Below are 26647 nucleotides of genomic sequence, written 5' to 3'. Positions count from 1 at the left end.
CACATCAAACCTCACGGATGCAAGAACAATAGCAGGGCGATCTCATCTACAGCCTCAAATTCCTCAAAAGCTCGAAAACGACATCAACCTCCTTTTGGACGGTATCTGCTTGTTCTCGACAGTTTCTACTCTTCTAATTCACCAAAATCGTTTTCCTCTTATAAAGCTTTTTTAAACACTTTTGTTTTCATACCACCGCCCATCTCTTGGCCTCCTTTAAACCCCTTTAAGAAGCATGTCCCACATGCACTGCGTATTGCAAAGTTATAAATCATTTGGAAGCCAAAAAATATTTATAATGCTAACTAGCACAAAAATCCTGTTACGTTAACATGCTTTTACCCATATGCATACCAATGTGGTGTAGTTCTTCAAGAACAATTTTCTTTTATTAATGAGCTTATTGTGTGGTATGCTATCGCTTGTAGTGCATTGACTGAAGCATATGCAAAGTAGTAAATTTTTCAAGAAGCAATGAGCTATTGATGCTAATGTAGTTTCCTCTAGCATGCCAGCAAGCTATAGGGGATAAAAGCATGTTAGCGTGACATGCTTTTTGTACTAGTTAGTATATTCAAACTAGCACATCTGAAAAAACTTGGATGTAGGGTAAAATTTCACAAATAATATCAAAATTTGTCTGAGTTGCACATTTGGATTCCTTGTTTGAGGAGTTTTCTATTGATATGTCATGTGTTATTGGTTTTTAGAGATCTAGCTCGTCTTGATTAGCACATGTAAAAGTGTGCTAATTAGCAATGTTCGAAACAGCTTAAAGCATGTCACATTAGCATTCTTTGACCTTGGGATTCTTTCAATGAATCCAAATCGACATTGAAACTCCTTATGTAGTCCATCGCACCACCTTTGAGGAGCAAGCAATGTAAAACAATACAATCTTCATAAGCTTATTATCTTGGATGCGGTTTCTTGGAATGCTTTGAGTGTAGGATATGCTCTTTAAAGCAAGACCAAGAAGCAATGGGCTATTTGAGCAAGGAACCTTCTGCAACGAAGGAGCAATTGTTGTCTTAAGTAGGGCCACCAAGTAGAGAGAGAGAGAGAGAGAGAGAGAGAGAGAGAGAGAGAGAGAGAGAGAGAGAGAGAGAGAGAGAGAGAGAGAGAGAGAGAGAGTAGATGCTTTTTGATGAGGTATTGTTGACATGGGTTCCGTTTGCTTTATATATTATAAAACCAATGGAGTTCATAATTGAGATGGATTATTAAAGAATGCTTGTTATGGCCATCATGTTTTATGTCACATCCATCTCATTTCACAAAATTAGTCATCGACAGGTTCTACCATTGCAAGTTAGAATGAATCCGGGGGGAGGTGCATGTAGCTACCATTGTAAGTCTGAAAGAAGGCGGTGTTAGAGGGAGCATGATGTGACCATGGAGGTGCGCACACCTGGTAAGAGTTAAAAAATAATAAATTTTGACTTTTATAATGAATGCAAGGACATGCATAGACAAGTTAGGCACAGTTCCAATTGCTCAAGGCAAGCAATGAGTTGATATTCGTCCTGAAACACTCAAATTCACACTGTAGGAGAAAACATTTTTTCCAGTGCTAGAGCTTGCTTGATCTGACAATAGACTTTGTTAACCCTCGTGGCTCACGGGCACCCTATCGCCTACGACGGACACTTTAAACGTATTATTTATTTAAGTAGAGTCAGGCACCGGGCTTGTCGGTCCAATAGGGAAAGGTAGAGTGATCGCCGATGAGAGGCGCACTCTAACACGAACATGCTAGGGTTAGTTGGCTAAGCATGGGCGCCCAAGTGTGAATGGGGTGAGCTCACATAAAAGCCAATTAGACCTAAAATTGAGTCATTCTCTCATTGTGCAATAGAAACTGCTCTTGCTCCATCTCCAGCTTCTCCTTCACCATCTCCTTGTGTGTGTGCGTGTGAGAGAGAGAGAGAGAGAGAGAGTGTGTGAGAGTGTGTGTGCGATCGAGCGTTGCGGCGGCACGACGGCGGCGAGGGGGTTGAGCGTGGCGTAGCGGAATCTCCCTCTTCTTCGCGGCGAGGAATCCTCTACGGCAGGAGCATAAGGCGGTGAGTGACACACCATTGCCCTCTTTGAGCTTACTAGTTAAACTAGTTGTGTGCTTGGAGCCGTCTGCGGCTCGTACACGGTGTATCGGCAAGTCCCTTGCTTCAACAGTGCGGCAAGGAGTGCACATTTTTGGCGCCGCTGCTGGGGAATAGCCCTGCACTAAGCCCAAGAGGCACTTTGTGCTTCTTGTATGAGTGGTTTGCAGTAGGAAAGAAGAGGGAGAGGAAGGCGTATTTTTTCTGCAAGTTGTTAATTCTGTTTTTCCAATGCGCACAGTTTGCATTTTCTGTTTTTCTGCTGCGTACATTCAGTAATTAGTTAGACAGTTAGCAAAATTCTGTTTTTTTGTTTACACACAATTAGCATTTCTTGCGTTTTTTTTGCACTTTCTGTGTTTTCACTGCACAGTTCTGTCAAGTTTCAATTTCTGCATTTTCTGTGTTATCTGGTTTGTGCAGAGTTAGGCGCACAGTTAGTTAATTAAGTAGGTTAGTAGTTAGGTGAACCACTGATTAGCAGGTCAGTAGGTAGGTGGGACAGTAAATAGTTAGGTGAGGTCAACGCGTACCAAAACGCGTACCAAATAATACCAAAAAATAAACATAATAAAAGAAAAAAAAAATTCGAAAAACAAAAACGTGACGAGGGGGAGGTTAGATTTTTGAAAATAAAAAACGTGAGTTATAAAAACGGACGGGTTGGTTTGTATAAAAGCTAGATCGGGATCGGGATCATTTTCCCAAGCCCAAGCCCAAGCCCAAGCCCAAGCCCAAGCCCAGGCCTTAGTCCTCAGTCCTATGATATATATACTAGACTCACTCTTATATATATACCCTACCTCTTCAAGAGGGAATGAGAGCATGTGGGACAAGTCCTCCACTCTCCTCCCTTCTCTTCCCACTTGCACCTTTAGACTTGTTATTTGGAGCCTAGTTCCCCAGCTAGGAAAAGACTGTTTCGGGCTTTTCTGGAGCAAAATAGAACCAAACGGTGGGCTGTAAAGCACAGCGCGTCCCTCCTAGGGATACGCTCGTTTCGAGCTATCACACGGCCCATTCCACGACACGCTCTAAAAAATCTAGCAAAAAAACAAACAAAAAACACGCTAAAAACTAGTCACAAGGCCTCCTAGAGCAGCTTTTTGACACCTTAGGGTATCAAAAGCACATGCACTTACGCTCTGGGTGGGTGCTAGAACACGAGCATATTGAGGGTGCCTCTGTTCATACGGACACCCATTACCCATCCACGATAGGATCTAGACCCTTAGCGGGGACACAAGGTAGCACCACCCAAGACCCTAAAATAGCCGCTAGTGATTCCTCCTCCGACTCAGAAATCATGGAAGCATACCCTACCCAAAACACTGAGAGAGAAGGCCATGCACCTCCCGAAGCTCCACAGCCTAGTACTAGTATGTTTAGCCGTTTCATGGAAACATTAGGTAGAGCTACTCGCTCGGAACCTGATGCAAATGAAGCACACGAAGGGGGTGGGGAAGTGGACTCTCCTTTCACATCGCACGTGGACCCCACACCCCCAAAGAGTGTCCATGTGGATATCCTGCCAACTTCTTACCAAGAAGGCCCTGTTGAGCTGCCTCCTTCAGAAGTTCCCTCTAGAGTACCGTTGGTGACAAGTAAAACCACGGGGAGCAACATTGCTTCTACCTCACAAGAAACCGTTAACACGTCGACTCTAGAAGGATTGTTCATTAATGATCATCGGACATACGACCTCCACACTAAGGTGTTGAGGGATCTACACTCTGGCCACGCCTACCATGTAGGATGGATAGCGATTGTACAATCCACCTCTAGTGCCACGAGCATCGAAGATCAACAGAAAATGATCTGTAATGTTATCCATGGCATTATTCAATCAGAAAGGCAAAATCGAGGGGTAAATATACTCTCAACTGGCCCCATGAGATTTCTGGATACGAGTAAGGATCAACAGCCTACTCTATCACAAATGGAGACTCCTCTAATGAGCCCCATGGACCCATCTTACGTCATTTCACCTGGGGTCTCTATGCAATCTGAGCCTCCGAGCGACAACTTTAGCTTCCCTAACTTGGCTCAACCCTCTATTAAGGAAAACACAGTGCTCACTCCAGGGATAAGCCTGACAGAGAATGTAATGATGACATCTACGGTTAGCGCAGTGCCACTACCTAGTGTCGTAGTACCTAATATGGGGCCTCGACCGTATGTGCCTCTAGCCCCTTATGCACACATGGCCCCCACACCTCCAATTGTACCACTTGTTTATGCTCCTCGAGTGCCGCTCCCTAGCCCTTATCCGAGTGGACCTATCCCCGGTTATGTTCCATATCCTGCATCATCCACACATATGCCAAGACCGGCACCCGTCCCTCTCCCACATATGATTCCAAGAGTACCTCCACTGGCCCTGCCTCCTCACATAGGTGACTTGGAAGCGTTTGCTCAAACCATAGGTCGATATATCGCGGAAAATATGCATCATGCATCTGATAGAGAGCCTAGAAGTAAGGCAGTACAAATTGCCAAACTCACGCAAAAATTCAATGGGGACGAAGATGCTAGGAAACACATTGAAGTGTTTGAACAAGTATGTGATTCCTTAGGGGAACACAACGAACTACATAAGTGCAATGCCTTAAGCTTGACATTAAGTGGGAAGGCTGGAGATTGGTATAGGACCCTAAGGGTGGACGAGAAAACAATCTACCCTACCCTTCGAAGGTTGTTTCTAAAGGAGTACATACGAGAAGGTGTGCTTTGGGGTGTAGCATCTCAGCTACAGAAGGCCGAACGTAAGGAAGGAGAGTCAGTAAGGGACTTCATTAGTCGTCTAAAGCACTTAAACTCTCGTTGCCCTGTAAATGAGCGCTTCAACAATATAACCAACTGCTTGATCGATTCATTCGAGGGTTGAGGAATGAAGGAATCTATAATGGACTAGTGATTAGAGGTATCACAACCTGGGAAGATGTCACTGCCAATGCAATCCAATTGGAGGACAACTTGATGATAGCAGGCATGAGGGTGTCTACCGACACGAGATCCACTAGCTCACAAGCCATTGAGTATGAACCCATGACTGCAAAGCCCATTGCCAATGAGCCAAAGGTATTTGAGACATTCTTGACAGACCTCACCAAGGCAATCCAAGAGTCTCTTAAGGATAATCGACCCCCTCAAAATAGTCACATGTATCCAAGAAGGGAGCAACAATGGTGTTCCATTTGCTTAGGTCCACATAGCACTAGTGAGTGCCCTACGTTTAGAGTAAAATTTAATGGAACTTGCAACGCATGTGGTAGGTATGGTCACCAAGCTAAGGATTGTTTAATGATCAAACGTATGATGGCAAATAGATCACCTGTAGCCTGGACGGATGCACCTCGAGCTCCTGTATTGATGCCTGCTCCACCTGTTGAGCAACTACCACAACACATGGTCCCTAGATCTCAAAATGTTGTACAAGCTACACCGCTACCACCTCCTGTGCTAGGACCGCAGCCCTCGCATCCAAGAGTCGCCCCTATGAACCAAGTGGGTTGCGAGCCATCAAATGCTTATGCAGATGGCTGTGAGGAGGAAATAGACACTAGTATTGCCTACGGACTTGATACATTGGAAGAGTGTCCTATATACTACATGGAAGATTGTTGGGGGCAAGTCAAGCCGGTTTATCAAGCTGCTGCTCTCGCATCCAGAGGTCAAAATATCAACACCCAGGCTAGGAGGCCACCTCTTCAATGCTACGAGTGTGGTGGACCACATCGAGCAGCGGAGTGCCCTATTAGGCTGCAAAAGAATGCTGCACAGATGCAAATGAATCAAGGGAGCACGTCTGCAATGCCAATACTCACATGTAATCGTTGTGGCATATATCACTTGATTGCCCAATGCCCCTATAACCCAAATGCGCCTAAAATCACACCCCTAAATTTGGTCGAAATTGCTAGTGTGACATCGCCAATACCACCTGTCACACCCGCTTATGCGATTACACGGTCCATGCTTCTAGGGCCAGGCCATATCCTCGAAGAGAGAGATACCGCGTCAGTTATCCAAGCAAAGAAAAAGAAGACACGAAGGAAGAGGTCGCAGAATACGGGAAATTCAAAGCCAAGTTCCAAAACAAACATAGGAACAGGAGATGACCCCGTGTATATGAATGACCTCGAGGATGATTCAGATTCAATCGAGACAATGGAGACTAGAACCAATACCACAAAGGGCAAGACCGACAAAGAAAACCGTAACATGGAACCAAATGAAAACCGAATAAGAGAAAACCATAAAGAGCCTCTGAAAACACCACAAGTGTTTCCAAATCCAATCCAAGACCCCCAAGATAAACCACAGGGGCAAAAAGGGAAGAATCGTAAAAAGAAGATTGGGACGTACCCAAACCCAGTAGACGAGATTGAGCAGGTGAAACATCTAAGAGGTTTAGTGGAGGAGACTCAAAGGAAACTAGAACCAGAACCCATGCATGTCAAAATTCATGACACAGTGTTTCCCACGCAAGTTCATCCACCCCACATGAACCATAGACCGTTAGCCATATCTAGTATCATCCAAGAAGGGAGTGAGGACGGGGCATCAGAAAGTGAGCATACACCTTTCTTGTTGGAAAGGATGTTTAACGAAGGAATACCTGATCCCATTGAGGAATATGAGATTCCATCCTCACCAGTTCCTAGTCAAGGACCTACACCCTGCAAAATGCCAATGAATGTTGCCAAACTAGTGGACTTCATGTCTTCTGAGGTCCGAACCACGATCATAGCAAAGCTGTATGGAGATCCTGAGTTATTCCTTGCACTTAGAGCATTCCTTAACGGAGAGCTACGAACGGGATTACCGTAGTTTGCGCAACCAAATAGGCCTGACTCGATTATGATTGATGAGGAAAATCATGTGCAATCACTTGACTTAGATGGACACGAGTCTGTGATCGAGGTACCCATTAACGAGTTAGGGCAGTATTTTGAAGGCGACGAGTCTAATGCGACCCTACCCATCACTACCAAGGGATTAACTATAAAGGGAATTCTTGATGGTGGTGCGGGAGTTAGCATCGTTACAAAAGATTGTTGGGAATCCATGGGAAAACCCCGCCTCAGTGTTACTAACATTGTGGTAAAGATGGCAAATGGTACCATAGCCAAACCTATGGGGATGCTCAAGGATCTTAAGATCAAAGTTCTAGGACACAAGGTACGACATACGTTCATTGTAATGGATTTCTCTAAACACCTTATGTCATATGAAATGATTTTAGGACGACCATTCATGAGGGAAGCACAAATGGTTCACGATTGGTCTAAAAATCATGTCTATTTGCAATTCCAAGACTCTGTCCTTAGAGTGGATTTGGTGACTGGTAAGGTACACCCCTTGGGGAGTAAAACCATTATTGATCATCGCTCTGACACCACCGTTCACTCGGCCCCACTACAATATTTAAACACTTGTAAGAAGGATACAGACATTGGCCAAGATTCTCCTTACATGGATGTGTTACCGGGTATGACGGAATCAAACAACGTATACTGGGTACACCTAGCTGCAACCATAGATACCTAGGGAAATAGAGGAACCACTTGGGTCACACCAGAGGGGGAAGAGGTACCACAAATTGCACCTCTGAACATGATAAGTGCCATACATGCATCTTCTATGGGCAAGGCAATTGTGGACCAATCTGACAGTGACACCGATAGCTCAATAGAAGACTTTGACCAACACGACTTGGACACTGACTCCCAGAGTGAAACGGGTTCTGAATCTCATGAATTAGAGAGTGGAGCAAGTTTAGAGTCAAAACATTCGGAAGGACCGAGCACATCAACCGATGATAGCTCCCCTTAGAGTGAAGAGGACACCAACGAGGACTCCTTTAGTGAGCCAGATCTAAATGCAAATCAAAAGCAGGTCTCAATTAAGAAAAATAAAAACCTTAAGAGGCATCGATATCGAGCCAATGTACGTGCTAGGATAAAAAAGAAGAGATCCTCAGCAGAATGGCTCAGTTATATAGGAGCATGTGATGCTCATCGAAAATTGGTAGACAATTGGGGTGAATATCTCCAAAATGTTATGTGGTGTAGACCACGACCCCATGACATAGCCCAATTAGAGATCATAGACAAGCCAAAGTTGAGCCGCACTGCAAGGAGGCGTCAAAACCAAGAGTTAGCTCGACAACACAAGAAAGCAGAAATGGAAGCACAAACCAAAGCACAACCAGAATCCACAGACTTGCATCCTGCACCAGAACATTTCAAATCTTACACCACAGGGGAAGCAAAGGTTGTGTACACAAAAGCCCAAAGAATACCTATCGATGGGAATAATGGAATCTATGATGGTCCGGCAATAGTTAAAGAAATAGAATTAGCTGACCCCGGTGAAGAATCAAAACCTGTTTTTATTGCCCAAGACCTCACAGAAGTTGAAGAGGCGGTCCTCAAAGAGCTTCTCAAGGAATTCAAGGATGTGTTCGCTTGGACATACCATGATATGAAAGGTGTTCCACCTTCTGTGGTCCAACATACAATCCCTATGATTAGCATTGCGAAGCTCGTACAACAAAGACCCTACCCGATGAATCCTAAGTACGCAAAGATCATTCAAGAAGAACTAGAAAATCTTATCAAATGTGGGTTCATATATCCTATTGAACACTCTGAATGGGTGTCTCCAATAGTTATCGTGCCAAAAAAGAATGGGAAACTCAGGGTGTGCGTGGACCTCAAAAAAGTTAATGCAGCTACTAGAAGAGACCATTACCCCCTACTATATTCTGAACATGTACTCGAAAGAGTTGCATGCAAGGAAGCTTATAGCTTTCTAGATGGGTACTCAGGCTACAACCAAATCACGATAGCGCTAGAGGACCAAGCTAAAACTGCCTTCATCACAGAATTTGGCGTGTTTGCATTTCGTGTGATGGCTTTTGGCTTAACAAATGCCCCTGCTACATTCCAACGATTAATAAACACTGCTTTTAAAGAATATTTGAGAGAGTTTTGTGAAGCTTTCTTAGACGACCTTTGTGTTTACTCTTCTTGGAAGGAACATCTATCATGTTTGCGGAAGGTGTTTGAAAAGTGTAGGTTATATCGTATCTCATTGAACCCGTTCAAATGCCAATTTTGGGTCAAGCATGGAGTTATTTTAGGGCATATAGTATCCAAGAATGGTATCTCAACCGATGAGAGCAAAATTAAAGTGATTCTAGAGTTACCACCACCAACCAATTACAAGGGAGTTCAAAGGTTCATGGGACACGTGGGTTATTATCGACGGTTTATTTTATTTTTCGCTGAGATAGCACGTCCTTTGTACAAGCTTCTCATTGAATTTAAATGGACTAAAGAGTGTGACCAGGCCTATGAACAATTGAAGAAAACACTAGCAAGTGCTCCGATTTTAAGGACACCTAACTGGGATGTCATTTTCCATGTGCATATTGATGCATCAAACTTTGCTATTGGGTGTGTTCTCACTCAACCAGGAGAACATAAATTGGACTATCCCATTAGCTTTGCAAGCCGTCAATTGAACGATGCTGAAAGGAACTACACCACTACAGAGCGAGAAGGTTTGGCAATGGTTTATGCAGTAAAGAAATTTCGCTACTACCTTCTGGCAAACAAGTTTGTATTTTATGTGGACCATCAAGCGTTGCTGTATCTGGTAAACAAGCCATGCTCACAGGAAGAATCACACGATGGTTGTTAATTCTTCTGGAGTTTGATTTCACGATTGTAGTGAGACCCGGTAAAAGGCACGTCATGGCTGATCATTTGTCTCGCATACCCAATGGTGAAGCCCCTACAGGAGTTGATGATGAATTACCCGATACTTCCCTATTCATAGTTGAGACTATGCCTGAATGGAGTGAGAACATTATTAACTTTTTAGTTAATGGTTTTCCACCCAAGGAACTTCGTAAGGATATCGCTCGAAGGCTAGTAAAAGAATGTGAACCCTATTGTTTGATTGCCGGAACTCTGTATAGATTAGGCAAGGATGATATTCTTAGGCGTTGTGCCCGCGAGGATGAATATTTGTATATCTTGCAAGAAGCACATATGGGCATAGCAGGAGGACATTTTTCAGGAGACCTGACTGCTAGAAAGGTGCTGCAATCATGCTATTGGTGGCCAACTTTATTTAAGGATGCATCACTTTTTGCGAAAGGGTGTGATGAGTGCCAACGTTACAAGACCCCACAGCGCAAATACAGAATGCCCTTACATCCTATTAAAGTAACCCAACCATTTGAAAAATGGGGCTTAGACTTTGTAGGTCCAATTAGTCCCGCAGCTCGCAACACTCAATCTCGATATATTCTAGTTGCTACGGACTATGTAACAAAGTGGGCTGAAGCTAAGGCTTCACAAAAAGCTGACGCGAGGACAACAGCTAAGTTTCTTTTTGAGAACATTATCACAAGATTTGGTTGCCCTTTTGAAATTGTTAGTGATAATGGTACCCATTTTATAAATGAGGTAATAAGAGAGCTTACCACGACCTTTATGATATCCCACCATAAGTCTACACCTTATTACCCGCAAGCTAATGGACAAGCCGAGAGCACCAACAAGACTCTAATCTCTATTTTAACCAAGACGGTAGAAGCTAATCGCATTGATTGGGATTTGAAGTTGACATCTGCTCTATGGGCTTATCGTACTGCTTATAAAGTGGCTATTAATTGTACGCCATTCAAAATGGTATACGGCCAAGAAGCGGTTATGCCTTGGGAGTTTGTCATTCCTAGTCTTAGGGTAGCTTCGCAAGAAGGATGGAATGGTAACCCCTTAACCGAGCGTTTGTATATCTTAGAAAAACTAGACGAAGAGAGACAGTTGGCTGTGCAAAATGCTCTTGTGGAAAAGGATAGGAGAAAGAAGTGGTTTGATCGCCATGTGAAGGACAAGGACATCAAAGTTGGTGATAAAGTCCTTATGTATGGAGTACGTAAAGAGAAGAAAAAGTTGAAATATGCTGGTAAAGGACCATATAGAGTATGTGAAATTACCCCACAAGGTACCCTTCGTGTGGAAACTCTTGATGGAGTTGAAACCATTGGATTCCTCAATGGGAGTAAATTCAAAAGATATTATGATCCTTTAAGCCAAGAAGAACTACGGGCCATTCATCAAAAGAAGGCCGCCAAAGCACAAACCGAGTTAAACAAGATACAAGCTCAAGCTGAGGCTAAGGAGCGACAACAACGTATAAGACAAAAACGAGAGGCTAACCTTGGAGTCACAAATGCATTCCACGTGGAAATCGAAGAGGAGGGGTTGGACTCTGACACACCTCTATGATACCCTATTGAGTTAAATAGTGCCTATGGAAAAGTGCTATATAACGCCTTATTGGACACGGGTGCTAAATATAATCCGCTATCCTATGGGGTGTGGTGTCAGTTAGGGAAGCCACCTCTATCTGAGAGTATTATCCAAGTCAAGGGTGTCAACAAGAAAAAAACTACGGTTTTTGGAATCTGGCACACTTCTGTCAGTTATGACAATGAAATTGTAGCTCAAGACTTTTTGGTCATGCCTACTGGAACTATGGAGGGTAATATAAACCTAGGCCGCACGTGGATGATAGCCACCAAATGCACTATTGATTGGGGGATTGGGGGTGTTACAACGCAAAAACCAACTCTTAGCCCTACCACTCAAGCCATAGTCCCTGAGATATTGCCTAAGGAAATAAAACCCAAGACATTGCATGTCCAGGAGGTTGAACCATACGTCCCCATAGCCCAACTCTCTAGAGCTTCAATTGATGTAGTTGAAAGAAAGCTTGAGACACACAAGAACCATCCTAATATAACAGAGAAAACATACAAGTGGGTCCCTAAAGCCTCTGTAGTGAGCATGGTTGATGCAAAAAAACGGAAACCTAGTAAGAACCGTCCCACTCACTCCAAGAAATGTAAAGAAACGTTGCATTGGATTCCTAACGACTATTGGAAGCCCAAGGATACTATGAAGGAAATGATCAAATCTGGGTGCCCAAACGTAAAGTGTACTCTTACCTGTCACCTAGCACATGTAAACCCAATCCTGTGGCTCCAAAACAAATTGAAAATCGCGGAAAGGAAAAAATCATGGAATGTTACACACCCGATCTAGAGCTAGTTTGGGTACCAAAGAAAGAACGATTTGTTCCACCTAGCTCAGGAACAGGGAAATCAAATGAAGCTTCTTGCTCTTCATGTAGTTCCTATACGCAAATAGAAGCTTCGACACAACCTCCACCTACCACTGTACATATCCATACAAGCACAAAAGAGTTTGCACCTCCCGGGGTAAGTTCACCACCTACAACAACGTTGCCAATAAAATCATGGGAGAGTACCTTACCACCCTTGCAACTAGATGAAACGCATAGGGCGGTCGAAAACTATTGGTTAAAACCTTCACCCATAACAACTTGGAACAATTGGTTTCAAAAGGTGACGACCTCCTTCCAAAAGGTATGATCTACCCAAGGAAGGGGGGAGTGTTTGCTAACATCAATCATTCACTCGCTCCCCTCTCAACCTTCCTCCCTGACCTCTCAATTCCAATCTTAGGGAATGTATATATATAGCCTTATACTCACAAAAAACAAAAATAGTAAAGAGCAAGAGCGACTAGCAACGAGAGAGCACCCTATCAGATCTTACATATAAGTCCAAATTCATTGTGTCAATTCAAGCAACACACAAAAACAACTCTTATGTTTTAAAGGCCTAACAAAATCTATCTGTCTTGTCAGAAATGGCTACTTCACCAGAGGCATGCACTTCTATTTTTGATGAAAGGTACCCTTTGTCTTTTCCTCAAGTATTCTACGTATGCTACCCTATACTTTCTTGCGAATGGGATTTGATAGAGAGCCTTGCATGTGAGAGAAATTTTGAGGAGTTAGAATGGTTGATACGTCTATGGCTAACTAGTGATCCATACCCAGTAGTGAATGTGTCTCCAATGGCACATGCTTATTCTTTTGCACAAGATGAGTATCCACGCATCGCGAGGTTCTTGATTAGCATGCTTGCACAAGAGGATGATGAAGAGGAACTAATAGAGACCGAGGAAGACTATGGCCTCACGGACAACGATTTTATTTATCTAGATGATGAGGATAGAGGCCTAGCCTTAGGGTGTCCACCCGGTTTATATAATATCCTCTTTCCTTGATTCTAAAAGGGGTGACAGATAGGTAGGTTAGGGGTCTAAATTGTGTTTTGAGTTTGTTTTTTAGGAGTTTTAATTTTTCACACTGACATGCCTCCTAGAGATATAATGCCTCTTTTTGGATGTGTTAGGTAGGACTTATATGGATCTCCATCCACATGGCTGAGGACATCTGCTTCAACGAAATGAGCCACTCCATACCTCCAGGTGTACTACTTTCCATGATTCATGTTGGTGGATATGTGTAATTGCTAATAATGATTTTTCATTCTTTGTTTGAGTGCAATAGTTATGATGTTATCTGCCATTATAGATGTATAAATTTGGCTTTGCTTAAGTTGATTGAACTCCAGTTTAATCTTATGGATGAGCCTGGAGATTAGGAGACCGTGACTTTAGGTTAACTCATTTACTTGACCACGAGGCCTAGCTAATAAAATTATCCGAGTATTTGAGACCTTAGGAATGTTTTAGGCAGAGAAAGGCTTGCTCACTGAAACAACAAAAAACACTAGTGCGAATACCAAGGAAATGGAAGCAAAAAAAAAAAAAAACATAAGTGCCACAAATGAAAAATCTTACGCTGGAAGAGAAATCCTGGCTTGAATTGGTACTTCACTCACATGTATTGTCTATGGTACTAGAGCCCTAGAGGTTCCCAGTGTGGGCGCTTTTCCTTGAGAAGCAAAAAACCCCGGACATACAAAATAAGCACACACGTCACATGATTGTGACCTAAAGTAAAAAAGTATTAAAAAAAATAAAAAATAAAATAAAAAATTAAAAGACTTCCATTGAGCTTACAGTTAACATTTCAAGATTTTGTTTGCAATTGTGAGAGCGAGTTGGCTAATCAAAGCTGAAAAGCATAATTAGGGAATCTTGCATTTAGATAATCTTCTTAGCTTAGCTAGTACTAGAGTAGTTGTTTTAACCTTAGTCATAGCTAACTAATTGATAGACTCACCCATAAGCTCAAAACTCTTGATTAATTAATTAACTCAAAGTGCAATTTATTTGTCCTTAATGGCAGTCTAACATTTCATAAATCTTGCATTTACTCATTTCCACATGTACTTTACATTCCCCTCATGATTTATGGCAATATAATTCCGCTTGCTAAAACAGTGACTTTGCCTTGCAGATTCAAATCTAGATGCTCTACAACATGGACATACCAAGCTTCGACTCAATAGCTTCCGAGGACGGAATCTACATCAGGAAGGGGGGCAATGTTAACCCTCGTGGCTAACGGGCACCCTATCACCTACGACGGACATTGTAACCGTATTATTTATTTAAGTAGAGTCAGGCACCGGGCTTGTCGGTCCAATAGGGAAAGGTAGAGTGATCGCCGATGAGAGGCGCACTCTAACACGAACATGCTAGGGTTAGTTGGCGAAGCATGGGCGCCCAAGTGTGAATGGGGTGAGCTCACATAAAAGCCAATTAGACCTAAAATTGAGTCATTCTCTCATTGTGCAATAGAAACTGCTCTTGCTCCATCTCCTCCTTCTCCTTCACCATCTCCTTGTGTGTGTGCGTGAGAGAGAGAGAGAGAGAGAGAGAGAGAGAGAGAGAGAGTGTGAGAGTGTGTGTGCGATCGAGCGTTGCGGCAGCACGACGGCGGCGAGGCGGTTGAGCGCGGCGTAGCGGCGTCTCCCTCTTCTTCGCGGCGAGGAATCCTCTACGGCAGGAGCATAAGGCGGTGAGTGACACACCATTGCCCTCTTTGAGCTTACTAGTTAAACTAGTTGTGTGCTTGGAGCCGTTTGCGGCTCGTACACGGTGTATCGGCAAGTCCCTTGCTTCGACAGTGCGGCAAGGAGTGCACAGACCTGCACACAAACCATACCTACGATCTATGCTGAAAAAAGAGTTGAATCTTTTAGTGTCCGTGTGTGAGGTTTCTCATGTAGAAGGTGGTTCCCATAACAAATCATATTTTTTACAAAAAATAAACTCTTGCAACATCCTCTAGATGCACATGTGGCTTCCTCTTGGATACACGATCTGAACCCAACCTTACACCACACAAAAGCTGGGAAATGTTTGAAATAATAAGTCATTGCCTTCAAAAATATTGTGTGACACAATGCTTGGGTTCTAAAAAAACATTGAGAGTGACATAAGCAAGTAGAAGGGTAGATAGTTTTGAGTCAAGATTTCTTCTAGAAAGATCATATTCACAGATGTATAGAGAGAGAGTTTGTGTGTAGATGGGGCATGAAATTGGGATATGTAACAAATGATTTGCAGAAGAAGGCCTATGTAAGAACAACTTGTATAGCTACGAAGCATTTGAGTGCATTCATTGAACACTCATCATCTCAACGCAATATAAAACCCGCTCAAAGTCTAGGATCTTCGTAAGAGCATCTGGAGGGTTTTCATCTGTATGAACCTTGACTATCTCAATGCAATCACTAGCCAATATGTCTTGCATCACTTGCTACCTAACTTCTTTGTGTTTTGACATGGAGTGAAACATGAGGTTTATTTTTTGTGTTATAGCACTTCGAATATCTCAATGGAACATTGAAGTTTGGTAAATGCTAAGGTCTACCACTAGATATAGCTTCAAAGTCTCCCACTAGATATTTCAACATACTCTAACTTTGTGTTGAAAGTCAAAGTGGAATTGATGAGACTTGATTTCCATGATACGGCTACTCAAGTAGATATGAATACATAGCTAGACATTGATCGTTGACTATCCACATGACCTGAATAGTTCGCATCTGTGTAACCTACTATAGATGCAACATTGTCCCCAGATCGTAAGTAGTTTCTTATTATACCCTTAAGGTATCTTAAAATGTGCTTCATTACCTCCCAATACTTTCTTTTACTATCTACCATAAATCTGCTAACCACTCCCACAAAAAATGCAATGTCTGGTTGGGTGGCTACCATGGAGGACATGACAGTTCCTATCGTCAAATAATATGGAAATTTTATCATTTTTGATTTCTCAACATCATCCTTTGGAAGCATCATGCTTGCTAAGTTTTGCATATCCCTCACTAGTGTACTCAATGTAGCCTTACCTCCTGCATATTAAAACACTACAAGAACTTGTGGATGAACGTTCCTGAGATAACTCTAATATTCAACATTTCTAATCCCTTTTGATAGGCATACCCAAAAAAGTGACTCACATCTTCCAAATCCTTCACATCATACTACATACTAAGTGATTTCTTCAAAATGGAGATCTCTGCTTTAGCCTTTATGGAAATGAGTATCATAAACATAAAGTATCAAGATGATAAGTGAAGCATCATTTAACTTCCACATATACAAGCAGTAATCATTAGGTGAAATTTGGACTCACAAAGGGGTCCTTTAAGGAGTTTGACTTTACCTTTCTCTACCAAAATGGGCGCCTGGATAGTTTTTTGCAAACAAACTCCAAAGTTTGCGGAGTCTTGACAGTTAAAATGTCCTCTTCAAGCTCTAACTACTGATATATAGCATGCCATGATATTCCTCATATTTTAGAAGATTCTTTTTTAAGTGAATTAAAAAAAGAATCTTTTAAAATATGAGGAATATCATGGCGTGCTATACATCAGTAGTTAGAGCTTGAAGAGGACATTCTAACTGTCAAACCTCCGCCAACTTTGGAGTTTTTTTGCAAAAATTTATCCATGCGCCCGTTTTGGTAGAGAGAGGTAAAGTCAAACTGCTTAAAGGGCTCCTTTGTAAGTCCAAATTTCACCTAATGCTTCTTGGCTCCATACATAACTTTAAGATTGCATGCCAAGGGGAGAACTTGTGGATGCGGAGTGTGTGTGTGTGTGTGTCAAAAAGAACACCATTGCTTCTCTTTGTCCGATACTATATAAGGACCATCTAATCCCCCTCTATAACCAAAGTTGATGTACAATGCTAGAGAAGCATTGAGAGTTCAATGGGGTGCTAAATTTTTTTGGTTGAAAATACCTTCCATTATGCTGTTTAAATGGAGACTCTAAGAGCATAATTGGATTTGAAACGAGGGTAAAATTGCATGTCATCTGCTAGAAATACTCCCGTCATAGTAAAGAATCTGCATCAAATCCGTCCGTGGATGTGATTTTAATCTCTCTCCCTATCTCGCTCGCTCTCATCTACTTTGAGCTCTTCACAAGATTTGTGATCTAAGCTCTGATACCACTTGTAGAGTGTGTGGTGGTTTCAGAGTACTAGGTAGAAGGATTGCACACACACTAAGTGGCTGTGAATTTCATCTCTCTCTCTCTCTCTCTCTCTCTCTCTCTCTCTCTCTCTCTCTCTCTCTCTCTCTCTCTCTCTCTCGTCTACTCTGAGCTCTTCACAAGCCCTTTGGTTTGATATGTGATATCATTTGTTCAGTGTGTGGTAAGTACAAATTGTGAGGTAGAAGAAAAGAAAACATCGAGAGTGGGTGGAGCACAATGAGGATAATGATGCCTCATAGCTCCTTATTCTATACATTATAAACAATAAGGTTAGTGATGGGTTGATAAGATAGTGAACATCCGGCTAACTTGCAGGAGCCCCAACATAATCGATGGTAACTACATATATATGTGTGTGACCTTTTTGCAACTCTCATATGAAATAATCATTCTTTGTGAGACTGATTAATTATACAAAGTTATGTAGGTCAAATATACAACACTTGTGCATTCAATTAATGACCAAGGAAAACATTCAATTCATCTAAATTTTTATCTTCTTGTGTTGTATATATACTAGATCCACTACTCCATTATTTAAAATGATAGTAATTGATGGGTATGAAAGCCACATTTGATAATTTATGTTATAGCCCAAAAACTATGCTTGTTAAAATTCTTAATATGTAGAGCAATCTTAAAATAAATCACACTTTTCGATTCATTTTCTCATCTCATTTATTTGTATACAAATACATCATATTGACACAATTGGAGAGTCCATATGCACACTTGCATTGGTTTTTTCATAGGAATGTGTCCTTTGCTAGATATTACACACTCTAAATTTTCTCAAATGAGCTTCAAATACAAGATGCCTGTGAGTTTGAAACCTTGAAAAATGCCTAGTAGATGGTGTCAGCCTATAGATACATTGTAAAACCTTACATTTTTCCACATAACCTTAGGTTAATGAAAGAGGCTTTGAAATACCAAAATTTTACTGTCTTTCAATGTTTTCAAGATTTGGGTCTTTTTATCATAACGAAAATCTATGAAGCCCAGGTTCTTGTTATAAAACACTTTCTTATCTATAAACCTCAAAACCTATGCAAAATTGTATTTTGATGATAAAGTATGTTCAATTTAAGAAAATTTCGCTTCACCAAATAATTTTGTCAAATTGATTGAAAAAACAAGACATTTTAATTTTGTCACTTTAAATGTCCAAGCACGAGAAGAGGCAATTGAAGACATTGAGGACTTTATGACAATGCCTATTCATAGTGATCAGTACTATCCACCAAGATATATATTTTCCATAGATATTGACATCTCAAGTACTCTACGCCTTCACTTTACGATACTGGTTGATGCTTTGGACAAGGTGTTGGAGCAATCATTGAATACGACTTTGTTGAGGCATGGTCATTGTGTTCCTCTCCCCACATATATGATACACATAGTCAAACATGTGCATTCTACGCAAATTGCATTATCACATGAATAAGATTATTTTATAATATAGAACCTCAAAATCATCTTATAAAAATTGTAGCTTGAGGGTAATCTTAAAATTACATAATATCCAACATTCAGCCCTTAATCAAGGTTTAAACAAAAATTCACCATCTCAACTTGCATAAGTTTAAACTGCTTTAAGCTTCGGTATGGTACACTAATCACCATTTTTTACTTTTTATGAATAGGAATTTGTCAACAATATGCTTGACACCACACGTAATCAAATAAGAAGTGGATTTGGATTTGGAGTTGTGGTGGAGAGTGCACGTGATCCAAACTTAGTTCAAAAAGGTCTCTCTCCACAATTGTATTATTGGGTGGAGAGGATAGGTGGAGCTCACCATGGAGCATCCACTCCTAACACAGGAGAAGTAGAGGGTGGCTCAGATAACAATTCTAATCATCATGATGAGCTTTCACATATTATAATTTCTTTAAGAAAATGGAGGTGGCACAACTACCTACACACACAAAAGGCGAAGGGGGGGGCGGGGGGGGGGGGGGGGGTGTCTTTGAGAAGATGAAGACTGTATTGATCATTTGATATGTGTTTCTTTGATTAAGGGACAGTTTCCAAAATGAGCTACGTTTTAGCTAAAAAAGTCATTTTAACAACCTTATCACACAATTTATTAAATATGCAGATGTTCCCAACAGAAAAGAAGCTCAGTAGTGAGCAAAAATATTGATTCACTCTCCACCAATACCACATATAAGATCCATCCTTCTCATCATGGACATAATCTTTGTAGCAACATAACCAACAACATTTCATGAGTATCGTTCAATACTAGCAATACAACGAGCCGCATTTCAAAGGATTATTTTTTAGAAGATTGCCCCCTCATGGAATTATGGCCTATCACATCGAATTAGGATATCGATGTGCTTGTGAGTGCAGCTGCTAACACTAATTACCCGGACCTCATATATTCACCTAGTGAGGAATACTTCTTGATTATGCCAAGTGATTGCAATTTGGTGCTATACTATGCCATGCCCGATGGTAGAAACAAACCAATATGGGCATGTCCAGATTTTAAATGCTTTAATCATGGTGCATAATGTTTTTCTTGCATCAACCTAGACGAGACTTTTGCTGTGTATAATAATAATGGTAAGGCACTTTGGTGGACCCCTAATGAATGCTCTAGTGGACCTGGTTGTTGGTCTAGAATAAGCAGGGGAAACAGGGGAAGCCATTTGAGATTCAGGCACAAATGGACAATAAGCCATTGATACAAACATTTATATACATATAGATTAATTTACATGTGTATGTATACACATGTGACTTTATCAAGGATGACATGTGTATGTATGACATGATAATGGAGTTGTAGCTTTAATATCTTAAGCCCCTGTCTCATGCTTTTATGTTCAATTATGAATTTAATTGTTGAGCCACATTGCTATATAAGATTTGAAATTAGCTCATCAACACGAGAAAAAATCCATGATGTGTGTTTATCTTCTTTTTTTTCCTTTTTTCTTTTTGGCAAAACTCTCAATTGTGAGTGGATTATATTAACATAGCTAAAAAAATAGAAGTTCATACCATGCTCAAGTCGAGCCATTACAGCTTCCCTAGGTCAACCTTACACCAGTTGATGGGGGAACCACCCCAATGTAAGTGATAAGTCCACCCTTTCTCCCAAGAGAGACCAACCTAACAGTAGCAGCCTTGCTCCACTCATCATAGTTTTCTGTTTCCCGAAGGCCATGACTGCTTCCCTACTCTCTTGGACTATCTTAGTGAATTTACTTGTCTCTAATGTGTTCTCAAATATTTGATTATTTCTTGCCTTCCAAACATGCCAAAATAACAGTACATCACACTTTGTGTGACTATGAGAAGTGCTTGACTCTTGAACACCTTCCCTCACAAGACCAGGTCATTCTTAAAGAGTTCTATTTCCCAAGTTTTTTGGACCCATTTATAGATTTTACTTGCTATACCTTAAATCCCTGATCACGCTTTGAAAAGGTGAGCAAGATCTTCCCTAGATGATCTGCATTGAGACCATTTGTTTGGACCAATTCCCCTGAGGAATATCTTCACCCCATGTCGTGATTGGGGTAATGAGATTTTAAAACGAACCCCCTATCCTGCTGTGCAAGCAAGGCATAGTGTGGCGCCGAATTGGTGTTCCAAAAATGACGCACACAACATGAGGGTTGGGGTAGTGAGATTCTAAAAATACCCCCTATCCCATTGTGCAAACAAGGCATAGTGTGGCACCAAATAGGCCTTTTGCTAATATCTTGTACATATGAGAAAACCATAGGAATCAAATAAGAAGGTCACTCGAGATTTTTTTGCATGGTGTGTGCATGGAGCCAAAACGACACGATGAGGGGGGAAGTGACAAGCTGTATGATGCCCTCTTTGTGCGGTGTAGGCAGGAGCTAAAATGATGCAACATGGGGACTGTCAAAGTCTCTGAGTGCTTTTGCACTTGATTTAGAAAAATAAGTTTAAATAGTAAGTTTACTCAAGATTCTTTTGCATGGTGTGCGCATGGAGCCAAAATGACGCGATGAGGGGGGGATTGACAAGCTGTATGATGCCCTCTTCGCACAGTGTGGGCAGGAGCTAAAATGATGCAACATGGGGAGTGTCAAAGTCTTGAGTGCTTTTGCACATATATTATGTATGCACGTGATGAGTGCAAGCTCTTGATGTGGTGTAAACCGAAAGAGTTAATCAAGTGCTAGAGGATATGCTACGAGCGTACGTTAGCAAGAAGCAAACCAATTGGGAAGACTAGTTACCTATATTGAAATTTTCTTATAATAGTTCAAAGCATGTGACTACAGGGTTTAGTCCATTTATTGCATTTCAACCTAGATCACCCGTTACAGTGGGGTTGGCTAAGGACAAGGTACAATAAGCGAAGGATTTTCTCCAGGACCATTTTGACATGCTTCAAGTTCCTAGACAAAATATTAAGCAAGCTCAAGATCAATATAAGAAGTACGCAGATAAGCATCATCGTCTTGCTACTTTCGAAGGAGGAGACAAAGTTTTCCTCAAGGTTCCGGAGCATTCAGAAAGTTTGAAGACGGGAAAAGTTGTTAAACTTTCACCATGCTACTGTGGACCGTTTACCATTCTCAAAGTATAGGTCAAGTGGCCTATAAGTTAGCTCTTCTAGATCAGTCACGAGTTCATCCTGTTTTCATGTTAGCCGTTTACGAAAACAGCTAGGAGAGATTGTCACAAGAGTGCTAGTTAACCTTATTGAACTGCCAAGCATCCCTCATAAACCTGAAAAGATTTTGGATTCTCATGAGCTTCGCACCAAACATCATTGTCTTTGTTCTATCTCTTCCACCCAATAAAAGATTATGCATTTAAATTTCTTTTAGCAAGGCATCACTAAAGCCTTACCCCTTGGGGAGGAGGCCCAAAGAGAAAAAATTACCAAAATCTTCCTCAAGTTTGAGAAAACTTCCAATATACACCTATAATTAGAAAAAGTTTCAAAATACGCCTCAAGTTTGCACTAAAATTCTCAATATGCTCTTAAATTTTCCAAAACTAACATGGCAAAAACGATAATCTTTTGCAAGTTTTTGTACAAGCACTTTATTACACAGATTGAGGATAGTTGGATGCCGATTCTTGATGGTGTTCTCAAGATATAAATTAACACTATACCACACATGGAAATGCTACCATTTTTGGGTATGTACGTGATTATATTTGGCTAGCAACTTTGTATATATGTGTTTCTGCTTTTGTACATTCTGCAATGTTTCGATCGTCTCCCAAAGATTGTCATGAAAGATTTGTTCTCAATGAATTTGCCTTTTTTTTGTTTTATGAATCTTGTCACTATTTCAAAGGGGTGATTGCCAAATCCTTATGTCATATGTTACTCAAAGCATATGGCCGAAATTTGAAATCATACTATAATGTGCTATAATATACACGCTCGCTAGGGCGGAAAGCAAAATTGAACCCCAATTTAACCCAACACAGTTACGATGGGGCTGGGGCTAGTCGACGAATATGCAGCAACTCTGGTTTTACAGGTTGGCAAATTCTGTTGCTGTGAGCGCTCGCTCAGCTCGTCCTCATGAACGATGTGTTGGTACCGGCACTCATTGCTGCAAAAGGCTCGGTCCCCTCTGCAACATGATAATGAGGTTTAGATCAAAGATCAGAGAGAGCCCATCACCACGTCTAGCAATTTCGCTTAATTAGGATCAGTCTAATTACCTGTACATGTAGATGTCTATACCGGATCCCAGAGGACGCTGGCATAGGAAGCAGGTGCCCATGAAATCAGAAGAGCGCTGACCGGCTCTACTCATCATCTCCTCCATCACGCAATCCTTCGGCGGAGAGAACGCAGAGCAGAAAATGGAGCTTCTCCTGGCTGCTCTCTCTTCTCCATTTTTTCTGATCGCCATCACATTCGAGATTTCATACCGTGCACCCGGCCGGCCAACTGCAAATTGCCTGCCGCCGGAGCTCGGCAGCTTGTCGACGGCGTGGGCCCCTGCAGCTGCTCGTGATTGATTCTGCTTCCCCTGATGGGCCCTGAAATGGAGCTTGGTGATTGGACCACGGGCAGGCCTCGTGGCTGGTACTGATTCGACCAGCTCAGAGTCCATGGCTGCCACGATGGCCAGCCCAGCTGGCGTGGCATCGGCTACTACGACTTCCTGACGGGACTGTGTGTTGATGGTATGATCTTTAGCATGAGCTGGAATGGCACCCTCATCCTCCGCATTTTGTTCATACATGATTTCCTCATGCCGGTGAAAGACGGCCTTCTGCGGCGCAGGAGGAGCTCGCATGCTCTCGAACTCTCTGACGCCCCCGCACATCCTGAGAGAGAGAGAGAGAGAGAAAAGGGGGGGGGGGGGGGGGGGGTTTCGCAGTTGATTTCACCTCGCAGCTAGCACTTAATATGACGCGGCCGCCTTCTTTGACGGCCCAAGGCCGTCAATGTAAGCGGCTTCCCCTGTTTCCCACCCATAGACTCCAACGATAGCCCTCCGTTTTGGCCCACACCTGGTTTGCCGTGCAACTAGCGGTTTGCCCATCATGTATTGCTCGCACACCTGTTTGAGCTTGTTCACACCAAAACTGTTAGGCTTCGGTTGGTTTCGGGGTTGTGGGGTGACGATGGACGGTGGACGTCCGATGTCAGCAAACTGTAATAGAATTGGCCTATTTAACTTGAGCGTAGCGGAAACTAATGAGAGTAATTTTTAGAAATGACTTTGTGAGCATAACGGGTGAACATAGTTGAAGATAGCAATATAATCATAGCAATTAGTTAACTTGGCATGAACAATACTTTTGCAAGAGAGAGAATTTAGAGAACATGACAACAATTGAGGACCGGATTATGTGGAGCTGGTCCCCCCTCCAATAGGCATTTGTATTATGATTTCTCCCATTAAGAGAGACTTGTTACAATACAATCTTTGTGTTCCTTGTGACCTAGGTGATGCAATGAAGATGGAAAACTTCATGCATCACAAGCATAACATAAACTTGAAGAAAGCTTTAACTATCCCAAGCCTGAGTCCCGAGACCTCAAACACCTTCGAAGGTGGAGAGAGCTAGCAGGGAATGAGGGTAGGGAAGAGGAAGAAGAAACATTTCATAGAAGAAAGAATTAGTTCCTCACTTATGATAACTCTTGTTGCTAGCATACATAATAGCATAGTAATGAAGAAGAAGCAGATGGCAAGCTTAAGCATTGAAGCATGGCTCTTGGTTGGATTTGCACTCCATAGCCAAGAGTGTTGGTGTAGGCTCTCAACCTCTACTTGCTTGGAGAAGGAGAGGGGGCTCTTGCACTTTGCATAGCACACAATGAGAGTGTTTGTGAGTGTGTGTGGGTGAGCATACCCCCTAAGCAACCCCCTAGCTTGCTTGGATCAACCCCCCCTTGTAGCTCATGCTTGAAGCTCATTAGACCGCTCCAAGCCTAGCCAATCATAAGCAGGAAGCATTACAAGCAGTAAGGGTAGCCTTGAGACAAGTGTCCCCCTTTCCTCTTTCCCCTTTGAGAGAGAGGCTAGATAAATGCTAAATCAATTAATTAAATCTCTTAATTTATTATTGGACCCCTTGGGTGGCCAACCAATAGGCTTCAGGCACACCATGAGGGCAACATGAGGAGGAACTTGACAAGTGTCCCTTTTGCTTTCTTTGTACCATGCATGCCTTTTGTGAGAGTGTGGGTGTTCTCTCTCATCCCCCCTCATATAGGGCTCGCCCCCTCCTTGTAGGGATTGAATCTTTGACTTTTTGATACCTCAAGCCCCTCATGCATAGGCCCAGTTCCCACCACAAGCTTGGCTGTTAAGCACTTTAAGCTTGGACTGGGTTCTCACCTCAAGTGCAACCCTAGCATCTCAAGCATGTGAAGCACCTCAAGCATCTCAAGCACCTCAATCATCAAGCACCTCAAGCACCTTAGTCATCAAGAATGACAAGCAGGACAAGCATCTCGAGCTGGGTAGGGTTCCTGCGCCTCAAGCTCAGCCCTAGCTTACCTAAGGTCAAAGGACTTTTACACACATTATTGGAGGTCTTCAATGAAGCTAACCCTAAGGTCTTATGCTCCATTGGTTAGCCTTGCTCTGTGATAGACCATCTCTCATTTGGGCCCCTTTACCATTGGCCCCGTGTTGAGATAGATCTATAAGCACATGTCTATATCTTAACACTTGTTCCCGTTTATTCTCCCACCTTAAGTGATCAATTTAATATGAGAAAATCATTTGGGTTGGTTAGATATTGGATATTAGATTTTATGACATTACCTCTCTCTTGAAATCATAGTCGTCTCGACTATGAGGTAGAAGAGGTAAAGCCTTAGTCATTAGTCAATTTTACTTAGCGGGTAGAGGATCCCTTTTTACCCTACGACATCTTTCCAAGATGGATGACTAATCCATTTGGTGCTTGGGAGACATAGCTGCCGCAAGCATGTCTGCTCTTTAGTCCATTTCATTCTCCCAAACTAGAGTGACAAATTCTACTTGGTGTTTGAGAGACGTCGTCATCACAAACATGATGCATACTAGTTAAATTTTTGCACAATTAAAAAGAGGACTAGTCTTATAAGACAAAAACATGAGTCATTTAAAAGAAATTTGTACATTTGCTTACTCTAATGTGGCATTGTAAGCGTTGACAAGGTTCATATTATCCTTAAGTTGTATTCCTTGCATCCATCTAGCATCTTCAAAAGGATAATTTTGAACTTAATAAGATACCGTCGGATAATCTTACCATGTCGTAGTACCTTGTCTTCATGCCAAAGGATAGCTTCGGGTTGTAGCACCTCTTCTTGGTCTTCAACTTCGGGAGGGTCTTCAATAATTGGTTCAATTGGTGGCTCTCCTTTGTAGGGCTTAAGTAGGCTTACATGAAAGGCATTGTGTATGAGCCAATGGTTGGGAAACTTGAGTTGATAAGCCGTCTCATTGATGGGCTTTAAGATTTGGAAAGGACCATAGTATCTTTTTGCTAGTTTAACATAATACTTTTGATGGCCCGTAGGATTTTTGTCCGTCGTTTTCCTTAATCAAGCCTTAGGAAACTTGAGTAAGACCCAATCATTTTCTTTGAACATTAAGGCTCTTCTGTGCTTATCAGTAGAAGCTTTTTGCCTTTGTTGAGAGATGGATATAGCCTCCTTAATCTTTTTAAAAGATT

The 26647-nt window shown here is 41.9% G+C and overlaps 1 protein-coding gene and 1 pseudogene across 1 annotated transcript; one reads left to right on the top strand and one right to left on the bottom strand.

Moving 5' to 3' along the window:
* The window catches only part of LOC147439547 (uncharacterized), a 30676-nt pseudogene extending 10486 nt beyond the window's left edge, over nt 1-20190 (top strand).
* A 2295-nt stretch (nt 20191-22485) lies between these two features.
* On the bottom strand, nt 22486-23822 carry LOC147439546 (uncharacterized). Its single transcript, XM_086484330.1, has 2 exons — nt 23180-23822; nt 22486-23088 (listed from the first exon to the last, which is right to left on the bottom strand). Exons 1-2 carry the CDS (start codon nt 23791-23793, stop codon nt 22926-22928), a joined length of 777 nt encoding a protein of 258 aa, XP_086340456.1. The 5' UTR covers nt 23794-23822; the 3' UTR covers nt 22486-22925.
* Between the last annotated feature and the right edge of the window lie 2825 nt (nt 23823-26647).

This window comes from Adiantum capillus-veneris, chromosome 16, assembly GCF_014529385.1.
Source record: "Adiantum capillus-veneris isolate H3 chromosome 16, ASM1452938v2, whole genome shotgun sequence".
In the NCBI taxonomy this organism is placed as follows: Eukaryota; Viridiplantae; Streptophyta; class Polypodiopsida; order Polypodiales; family Pteridaceae; genus Adiantum; species Adiantum capillus-veneris.
The sequence above is the reverse complement of the archived record's forward strand: the minus strand, read 5'-3'. Positions and strand labels throughout refer to the sequence as shown.

Excerpts from the sequence above, each read along its gene's own strand:
- LOC147439546 (XM_086484330.1), bottom strand. The coding sequence starts at position 23,793 with ATGTGCGGGGGCGTCAGAGAGTTCGAGAGCATGCGAGCTCCTCCTGCG. Across the intron at positions 23,089-23,179 it reads ATAGACATCTACATGTACAG|AGGGGACCGAGCCTTTTGCA; the intron begins GTAATTAGACTG and ends ATCATGTTGCAG.